This window comes from Hyperolius riggenbachi, chromosome 2 (assembly GCF_040937935.1).
Source record: "Hyperolius riggenbachi isolate aHypRig1 chromosome 2, aHypRig1.pri, whole genome shotgun sequence".
Classification (NCBI taxonomy): Eukaryota; Metazoa; Chordata; class Amphibia; order Anura; family Hyperoliidae; genus Hyperolius; species Hyperolius riggenbachi.
In genome coordinates this window covers 296,722,537-296,733,112 of record NC_090647.1, presented here as the reverse complement: position 1 = coordinate 296,733,112, position 10,576 = coordinate 296,722,537, and the positions used below count along the sequence as shown (strand labels likewise).

At 45.3% G+C, this 10,576-nt stretch overlaps 1 protein-coding gene and 1 long non-coding RNA gene across 5 annotated transcripts in view; one reads left to right on the top strand and one right to left on the bottom strand.

Annotated features, from left to right (window-relative positions):
• The window catches only part of LOC137546478 (uncharacterized), a 27,756-nt gene extending 17,409 nt beyond the window's left edge, over window positions 1-10,347 (top strand). For both annotated transcript variants that reach the window (XR_011026265.1, XR_011026264.1), the window contains exon 3: window positions 10,020-10,347. This is a non-coding gene — a long non-coding RNA (uncharacterized lncRNA). The remainder of the gene's footprint in view (window positions 1-10,019) is intronic.
• IFNLR1 (interferon lambda receptor 1) overlaps window positions 9,281-10,576 on the bottom strand; it is a 62,091-nt gene continuing 60,795 nt past the window's right edge. For all 3 annotated transcript variants that reach the window (XM_068268999.1, XM_068269000.1, XM_068269001.1), the window contains one exon: window positions 9,281-10,326. In XM_068268999.1, coding sequence (XP_068125100.1) covers window positions 9,601-10,326 — 726 coding nt within the window. In that variant the 3' untranslated portion in view covers window positions 9,281-9,600. The remainder of the gene's footprint in view (window positions 10,327-10,576) is intronic.

The window sequence follows — 10,576 nt, the reverse complement described above, 5'->3', positions numbered from 1 at the left end:
GAAAGCTGTTATGGGTAATGGCCATTTTCAAAATGGAGGACGGAAAATTCCCTTGATCATAGTGAACAAATAGGACGCAGGACAGGAGAAAGACACTGAGGAGTAGACTACATGGAAGGTAAGTATGACTTGTGTATACCTATTTTGACTTTTATTTTCAGTACAGGTTTTCTTTAAGGACCAGGGGTGATTTCGCTGATCTGTGCAGCGTGGGCTTTACAGCCCACAGCACAGATCAGCAAGGAGGCTGGGCGATCAGACTTACCCCCTTTTTTCCCCATTAGGGGGATGTCCTGCTGGGGGGGGTCTGATCGCCGCCGGCTCTGTTCGTTCGGCGGGGGGGGGCTCCTCAAAGCCCCCCTCCGCAGCAAATTTCCTCCTCCGTCCCCTTCCGTCTCTCCCCTTCCTCCTATGGGCAGCGCAGGACGGAGATCCGTCCTGCGCCGCCTAGAGTGAATGCCGGCGAATCAGAATGCGGCGATCCCCGGCCAATCAGAGGCCGGGGATCGCCGATCTACGTCACGGCGCTGCTGCGCAGCAGCGCCGTGTGATGTAAACAGCGGGGATTTCTTCCCCGCATGTTTACATTATGCGTGCGAGCCGCGATCGGCGGCTCGCACACTGTTCATGGAGGCAGTCTCCGTGAACTAGCATGGAAAGGCCGATCGAGCGGCCGTTTCCATGCTATACCACTAACGACCCGCCGACGCCTATGGGCGTTAGGCGGTCGTTAAGTGGTTTTAATAAGAAGCTTAAAGAGACTCTGCAACATTAAAAAGATCCCCTGGGGGGTACTCACCTCAGGTGGGGGAAGCCTCCGGATCCTAATGAGGCTTCCCACGCCGTCCTCTGTCCCACGGGGGTCTCGCCACAGCCCTCCGAACAGCCGGCGACTGTGCCGACTGTCAGTTCAATATTTACCTTTGCTGGCTGCAGCGGGGGCGCTGTGGCGGCTTTCCGTTCCGAACTACACGGAAATACCCGATCTCATTCGGGTCCGCTCTACTGCGCAGGCGCAGGAAACTTGCGCCTGCGCAGTAGAGCAGATCCGACGGCGATCGGGCATTTCCGTGTAGTTCGGAGCCGACAGCCGTCAGAGCGCCTGCGCAGGAGCCAGGAAGGTAAATATTGATGTCACCGCTGCACGGACTCCACGGAGGGCTGCAGCGAGACCCCTGACGGATGGAGGACGGCGTGGGAAGCCTCATTAGGATCCGGAGGCTTCCCCCACCCGAGGTGAGTACCCCCCAGGGGATCTTTTCATGTTACAGATCCTCTTTAATTACCTCATGACCTCCACCACTGACTGAATCTACAGTGATTCTATTTTAAAGCTTCCATAATACTATATATCTTAAACTGGAGTGCTAATCAATGTGTTGCATATACTTTCAGGCACTCTTTGTTGTGAGTAAAGACAGGTACACAATGGGCAGACACCAGGCTAATTGTTTATACTCAAGGCAGGGTTCACACTTGCATGTTCCGAGTGCTTGTATTTTTGTATGTGAATTTGCACCACATGCATTCACCTGAATTACGTGCGCATTGTGCCACAGTGGCTAATGACCGTTCACGAGATAACATGTGCAGTGTGCAATATTATGGTGCAGGCTGTAAGTATTTTTCCTGCATGCAAAAATTTGCATTAGATGTGAATGAGCCTATTTAGTTTAAATTGCTTGTAAGATCTAATTAAAATTTGCTGCGGAAAAGCGCATGATAAAAAGTCACGTGTGGACCCCTTTTCATGCTGTGCCCAATACATCTATGAATAAGGAACCAAAATGACCACATGACCCAACAGACACACAGTAATCGCTATTTCTGTTTGTCTGAATGTCTTCTTTACCTTCTGACTTCCTTTGTTAGTCTTAGCTGCCACCTTTCTTTTTTCCCCCCTTTTTCCATCTTCTACCTTCATTTGTTTTCTCTCACTGATATACAGTACTAAATTCTCTACTATCAATAGATTTGAAATTGGGGTTTAAAATGGAGCAAACAATGGATTTGCTAGTCATAAAGCATCACATGTATTGTAGATCGTGTACATAGTTCTTCCTGTTCACACAGATTGAGGAATAACTTGTAGGTTCACATGCAGAGCCCTAAATAATGGTCCCACATGCATTTCAGGGTAAACAACCACCTCCTCAGAGGCACACGCAATTACACACACAGTCAATTCCAAACCTTAAAGTGGACCTGAACTCTTGCACAGGACAGAAGGAAAACATAGAAATGCACCGTTTGTATTTAGAGAGTTTAGTGTAATCCGCTTTCATCTGTGACTAATCACGTTGCAATTTGATGCCACAGCTGTGTCAGCTGATTGCCATGGCAATGGCATACAGGATGTTAACAATTTGTCTGCTTCCACGAAAGCAGAAAGTAAAAACACTGCAGATTTATAACAGGATTTGTAAGAGCTGTAACCAAGAAATGTTTTTTTTAAAAAAGGCTGTTATGCTGTTGTATATCTTTTAGAGCAGAGAGGAAGTTATGAGTTCAGGTCTGCTTTAAGGCTGGTTTCACAGTGGGACAGCCAGTAATGCAGCCTATCACAGCAAGGATAAATCAGTGGGCTGTTCACAGCGCCCACGTTGCGTTACATAGTAACGCAGCACGTTTAAACTAAGTGCTGCATGCTGTACGTTATACTGGGCTAAGCCACGTTAGACTGTTTGCACATGCTCAGTAATGTTGAAAGGAGGAGGTCTCCCCTCCTCCTCTGCAGCCAGCGACATGGCTAATTAATATTCACTGCACTGTGGTGACTCCTGGTAGGACTGTAGTGTTGTCCGGATCATGAAGAATCGTTCATTTGATCTGGATCTTTTTTCTGAGTCGAATCATCCCGATCACCACAATGAAAGATTCGGTTCACAGTGGATGTCTGTCTGGAAGAAACAGGAACATACAGAATGTACAGTGCAGGGAAAGTCCTGTCCTGCTAGTCATTTCACCCAGTCTGCTTCCCTAGTAAAATGATTCAAATGATTTGGTTCAAAGATCCGAATCTTCTCAATGATCCGATTCAAATGATCCGAATCCTTAAAAAGATCCTATCACTAACCTATCACTAATCACTAACTAACGTCCTATCACTAACCTCCAGCGGCTGCTTTGAGCTGCATAACGCAGCTCAATCTGACGTCCAACTTCAACCCCACCATGCGTTGCGTAAGGGGCATGTTATGCGACCATAACGTTCCCTAAAACGCAACGTCTTGGTGGGAAAGTAGCCTAAAGCATATCATAGATCTGTGATGCCAAAACAAAGGCACTCCATGACAGACGTATCCCTCCTGGTACAAACCTTCAATTTTTATTGGCCAATCAATGCCCAGTTTTACCACCTCAATGTAGTATGATGACAAACAGATATTGAATGCTATAGACAAATGTGTAGGTAAACTCTCATACTACATGGAGGTGGTAAAATTGGTCAATGATTGGCCAGAGTTTGACATGCATGATCTAGAGCATACATGTCAAACTTCGGCCCGTGGGCCAAATCTGGCTCTTGGAGCCATTAAATTTAGGCCTCAAGGGGTCTCCCCACTTTGCATTATGTTTGGCCCACTCTAGACCACCAGGGAAACTAAGCTGGATGTGAAGCCCTAGATCACCAGGGGAGGTAGGGGGAAAGCACTAACCACTAAGGAACTGTATAGGGGTGGGTGGGGGCCTCTAGACACCAGGGAACTATTTAGGGGAGTGACGGAGGGCCACTGGATACCAAGGCACTGTATAGGGGTTGGAGGGGGAGCCATTACACACCAGGGAACTTTATAAGGGAGTAAGATGGCCAGTAGACATTGAGGTTGGCTCACGACTAGGTTCCAGTGTTCAGTATCGGCCCACTTTGTATTTGAGTTTGACACCCCATGATCTAGAGGCTTCCAACTACTGATGGGAGTATCTAACTTTCCCCCTCTCCCTGCTTCAGATGTACTTTAACCAGCTATTGAACCTGATTAGCTCAGCTTCAAGTCTGTTGACATTTGAATTTCCTGGAAGACAGAACTAAAGTCACAATGCAAAGAATAATAATAAAAAAGAGGCCACTAAGAGGTCTGTAATGGAAATGCCAAATCTGGTATTTGGTTGTTTTATTGAGGTAGACATATACCTTATTCAATCAGATTTTCAGTTCCCTTTCGTTGTCGTTAATTTAAATCACTCTGCAAAGATTGTTTTTTATTTTTACATGAAAAGGATATATCTGTAAAATAGAGTAAAAAACATTTTATTTTGATATTAAAAATGTTTAGTGAAGATAAAACAGGAAAACTTTGAAGTGGGGGAACACTTTTGAAGCTATGATATATACTAAGCATTTTGTGTATTATATTGAAAATAGCAATGCGCTCAGGTTTACCAACATAAATATGGTATACACTGGAGCATGTGTGACAGAAGCTGTTAAAGAGAAGAGAAAGAGGATAACATAGTAAGGCCTTTTTTCCACAGAAGGCTGAAGGCAGTGAACTCACCACCTGTCAGCTGCTCTTGTGCACTGGCTGAGCATGGCTGTACACAGACGTGACAAATCGTGATATTTGCCACTTGGTAATACAACTTCCTGTAAAACAATGACACACGTGGTGTTACCAAATGCTGCAATTCTGCTGCATAAAACTGCAGCCAAAAGGTGCTCATGGTGCAGCTGAACTGCCTAGCAAGCATGCACTTCAGCCATCCCTGGAAAATGGGTCCTAAAGGCTCATTCACACTATGTGAGTTGCAGTGAGTTGTGACTCACTGCACATAGTGTGCATTTTTCATGGAACCATGAAAGTCCACAGACTTTCATTTTATCATTTACACTACAACAGTGAGTTGCTGTGCAGTGTATTTCAACTCACTGGGAGTTAAACTCAAATGGAACATTTCTTCACATTAGCAAATAAATGTACCGTTCCATGGGGGAAGGGGGCATGTGATGACGCGAACCTGAGCGACGGGAGGGTGAGGGAGGGTGCAGCAGCCTTAGGGTAAAATACTCTGTAGCAGCCGGCGGTAGGGGCTTCCGTCTTCTTTCACTAGTCACATGACGTGCTGTATAGTCACAGCGGAAGAGGAAGCCTCTACCGCCGGCTGCTACAGAGCATTAAATATGTATTTGCTGCCAAAATTGAGTGAAAACTGATCCGATCAATCATTGATCAGATTCCTTTCACTTTCCATTTTGAAATCTGCACAGAGGCATCCGGATCCAGTGAAGCGGAGTTCAGATCCCCTTACCGGATTCGTTTGGCTCAAAAACGCAATGTGAACTAGGCCTAAGAGTGAGAAAGGAGAGTAGAGGAATGAGTGAAGAATAGGCGTACCCCAGTTATCCTCTTAGGGATAATTTTTCCATACATAAGAATTTCCATAGGAAATAATTGTCAACCTCAAAGAGATGCATTAGTTTACAGGTACACACATAATAAATAGTCTGTATTTGGGAGGTTTTTCAGAATTATTTACAAGTATGCTTCATTATTTGTGTCCTAATGAGCACCTTTGACATGAGATGACAATCACCTGATCTTACAAATGTCAAGCAGATCAGAGGACCATCTCATTATTACACAGTTTAGAATCCCAATTTACATTGCCATTGTGCCACCTTTAATAGGCTGGAACTGGAAGGCTTTGATGCCTGCTCTCTGCAATACTCCATCCATTCTTCATCCATGTAAGATTGTAAGGTGAGCCAGGCAATAGCATGCACTGCAGAACCATACACAAATGTTATCATTAAAACTTTTGAAACTTCTGGCTGCCATCAAATATATTTAGAAACCTTAAAGGGGGTCTGAAGCTACCCCCCCCCCCAAAAAAAAAACAGATACTTACCTCAGGAGGGGGAAGGCTCTGGGTCCTATAGAGCTTTCCCGTTCCTCTCCTCCTCTGTTGTTCCTGCACTGGCTCCCCCATTAGCAGTCTTCGACCGAAAACCACCGGAAACTGCTCTCTTCAGCAGTGGGAGGCTTCGGAAGTCTTCGGGAGCACGTGAGCATCCAAAGAAGGGCTGCTCCATACTGCACACGTGCATGCACAATACGGAGCCACCTATCTTCAGGAGCACTTGGGCTTCCGAAGGCTTCCAAATCCTCCCACGGTGGGAGATTTGAATAGAGGAGCCTGCAGAGGAATGAAAGGATGAGTAGAGGAATGGAAAGGTTCTATAGGACCCAGAGCCTTTCCTCTCCTTAGGTACCATAAAGTATCTGTTTTTTTGGGGGGGGGGGGGGGGGGAGGGGTTGGCTTCAGATTCACTTTATGTGCCAAAATGTGGTTGAAAGAAAACTGCTGTTTTTCTTAAGTGCGTGTGGCTCAGTAGCATGCATAGTAAGCAAATGTGCAATATCCAATGTGCAATTTGCTGTCCTTTGTGCTTATATCTAATGCTGGGTGCACACAATGCTATTTCCCGTCCGACAGACAGAAATCAAACGATAATTTCGATTATGTCCAATCTGCTCCTGTTCCATAACGGGATCGATTTTCTGAAGTTATTATGGGAAAGTCTATCCCATTATCAATCAGGAGCAGTTTAGAAATGTACACACGATGCAACTTCCTGTCAGATTACCCATCGATCAGATGGGACTTTGCATCGTGTATACCCAGCATTAAGAATAGAGCCTCTCCTTTGCAGCTTTTAGCAGTTTGGCCAAATTACAAGATTGTTTTTCATAACCAGCTTGGATCTAAAACAAATGGTTTACATGTGACTGATAGCTTATACTAATTAGTGTTGATCGAACAGTGTTCGCCACTGTTCGGGATTCGGCAAATTTTGTGGTGTTCGAGTTCGCAGCGAACACCATCCGGACACCTCAGTGTCCGTGATAGATGCTCGGCCACGTGGCTCGAACTTGTCCTTGGCCGAACGTGGCCATACGTTCGGTCGAACGTGCGTCTTTGTGATTGACCGAGCAGGTCACGTGTTCGGGTGCATAAATACATGAACGCGCGTGATCGGCGCCATTTGCTTTGGGGTTTAGCTTTGGATAGGTAGGGAGTTTAGCGTAGCGTACTGTCTGCCAGTGCCAGCCACAGGGCCCCAGCCTCCAGCCTCACCGCTGACAGCAGCACCAACAGAGCCTCACTGCTAGCCAGGCCAGGCCTCACGCTGACAGCAACACCCACAGAGCCTCACTGCTAGCCAGGCCAGCCACAGGGCCCCAGCCTCACCGCTGACAGCAGCAGCCAAAGGGCCTCACTGCTGGCCAGGCCAGTCACAGGGCCCCAGCCTCCAGCCTCACCGCTGACAGCAGCTGCAGCACCCACAGGGCTGTTAAATCATATTGTTTATTAAAAAAACACTTTCAGTGCCGCCAAGTGGGATCACTTGCGTACCACAAATCCACACGTATATTCTGTGACTTTTGCTGCGTATTGTTTATTAAAAAAAACACTTTCAGTGCTTCCAAGTGGAATCACTTGCATACCACCAATCCACACGTATTTTCAGTGACTTTTGCTGCGTATTGTTTATTAAAAAAGCACCTTCAGTGCCGGCAAGTGGGATCACTTGCGAACCACCAATCCACACGTATTTTCAGTGACTTTTGCTGCATATTGTTTATTAAAAAAGCACCTTCAGTGCCGCCAAGTGGGATCACTTGCGTACCACAAATCCACACGTATATTCTGTGACTTTTGCTGCGTATTGTTTATTAAAAAAAACACTTTCAGTGCTTCCAAGTGGAATCACTTGCATACCACCAATCCACACGTATTTTCAGTGACTTTTGCTGCGTATTGTTTATTAAAAAAGCACCTTCAGTGCCGGCAAGTGAGATCACTTGCGAACCACCAATCCACACGTATTTTCACTAAGTTTTGCTGTGTATTGTTTATTAAAAAAACACTTTCAGTGACGCCAAGCGGGATCACTTGCGTACCACAAATCCACACGTATTTTCAGTGACTTTTGCTGCGTATTGTTTATTAAAAAAAACTTTCAGTGCCGCCAAGTGGGATCACTTGCGTACCACCAATCCACACGTATTTTCAGTGACTTTTGCTGCATATTGTTTATTAAAAAAAAACACTTTCAGTGCCGCCAAGTGGGATCACTTGCGTACCACAAATCCACACGTATTTTCCGTGACTTTTGCTGCATATTGTTTATTAAAAAAGCACCTTCAGTGCCGCCAAGTGGGATCACTTGCATACCACCAATCCACACGTATTTTCAGTGACTTTTGCTGCGTATTGTTTATTAAAAAAAACTTTCAGTGCCGCCAAGTGGGATCACTTGCGTACCACCAATCCACACGTATTTTCAGTGACTTTTGCTGCATGTTGTTTATTTAAAAAAAACACTTTCAGTGCCGCCAAGTGGGATCACTTGCGTACCACAAATCCACACGTATTTTCCGTGACTTTTGCTGCATATTGTTTATTAAAAAAAAAAAACACTTTCAGTGCCGCCAAGTGGGATCACTTGCGTACCACAAATCCACACGTATTTTCCGTGACTTTTGCTGCATATTGTTTATTAAAAAAGCACCTTCAGTGCCGCCAAGTGGGATCACTTGCATGCCACCAATCCACACGTATATTCTGTGACTTTTGCTGCGTATTGTTTATTAAAAAAACACTTTCAGTGCCGCCAATAGAGGTGCTGGCTTGCCCTGCAGCCAGCGTTATCTCCGAACGCTGTTTCAGTGCTGCCGGAGGCATCGTTACAGATCGGCGTATCTGCCTCTCCACAGAAAGTGCAGACCGTCTGACACAAATTAAAATGAATAAATCGTTAATTGGAACCTACTTTGCAACACCCTACGACCCAGCACCATGAACATCTGTGCTGGGTTAGCGTTGCCGCTCTCTTTTTAAGGAATATCTCATTATATTATATTTATCACTGCATGGCGACAAAATGCTTTGCTTTACGCCTGCATTTTGTCGCCATGCCAGGCCTGGGTTGTGTCACAAAGCGTGGCCTTGCTCTCCTGTAGTACCTCCTCTTCCATCCTGTGTGCTGGCTTAGCCAGCACACAGGATGGCAGAGCAGGCACAGGAGAGCAAGGCCACGCTTTGAGACACAAACCAGGCCTGGCATGAGGCCAAATTGCATGCTTAAAGCAATGCACTTTGTCGCCATGCTTTGAAAAATATAATATTGAAAAATTCCTGAAAATGGCACCGGCAACGCTAAGCCAGCCTTGCTTAGCGTTGCCGGTGCCATTTTCAGGTGTATTTCAATTTTATTATATTTTTCAATGCATGGCGACAAAGTGCATTGCTTTCAGTATCCAATTTGGCCTCACGCAAGGCCTGGGTTGTGTCTCAAAGCGTGGCCTTCTCCTCCTGCACCTCCTCTTTCATCCTGTGTGCTGCGGGGTTAGCGTTGCCGGTCCCATTGGTAGTACTACGACACTATTCCCAAGCCATTTTGCAGAAGTTTCCCTCATTTTTATGTTTTTTCTGGCCTGCAAAGCAGAAATAGTCAGGTCCCCATTGACTTGCCTTGGGTTCAGAATTCGGCCCGAACATGCCGAATATCGGGACGACGTTCGGCCGGACATTTAGGTGTTCGATCAACACTAATACTAATGTACACAATATAAAAAAATAAAAAAGGTATGTTCAGTATCTGGACATATAGCCCTTTTTTTCATAACCGGAAGCCAAGTCCTTTTGAGATTGTCTCTGTTTTGGCCCAGTGTATGAAATAGATGTATTACAGTCTGTGCTGTCACTGGTTAATTGTTCATGGCCATCGTCAGAGTCTGTAAAGTGCGACTCATAAGATTCATTTTCTGAGAGTTCCAAGTCTTCTGTACCAGCTGCCAAAGAGAGTGTATTCAAAGGCACATTATCAGAGCCACCTGGAGTGCTGTTAGAGTCCTGTACACACAGAGTGTCCAGAAGTGGACCCAATGTTATAATGGTAGAGGACAGAGTTTCAGTGTTCCTAGTGGTAATTGTGTCAGTGTTTTCTGAGTCATTATTAAGATGAATTGTATCTTTTGTAAGCACAATTTCCATTTCTGATCTTGTTCCAGAGGTCTCTGCACAACTGCTATCAGATGATGGCTTATCGCTGCTGGAGGTTACAGATAAACCCTTAGAAGATCGGTATTCACCACTGGTAGACTCTCCATCATGGCAGTCTCTTCTGGAACCGTCACCTCGCAGGTTCTGACGCTCAGTGTAACCACAGCCAGGATAATCATTAACATCATTGTCTTCATTACATAGGAGGAACGTAGCCGATGAGGCTTGATCCATATTCTGATTAACAGTGACCAAGTGACATTCCTCTGTGGGCATCTTCAAAATTGATAGAACACCTCTGATATTTGAAATGTCCTATTGGATAAAAAAAAAAAAAAAAAAAAAAGTCAGATGATAAAGTTGATTATACAAATTTAATTAGTTCTATGTTCCTGTAGTTATCTTGTAGCAGAAGATGATGGTGCCTTGATAACATCAATGTATTGCTTTGTTTTTGGCACACTTCAAAACTAACCATGGGGTCGGGGTGGGGGGGTGGAGCATCTTTATGGCGGCATCCATCTTCTCCAGGGAGACCCACAGATGCCGCAGTTTGAAGAACTTG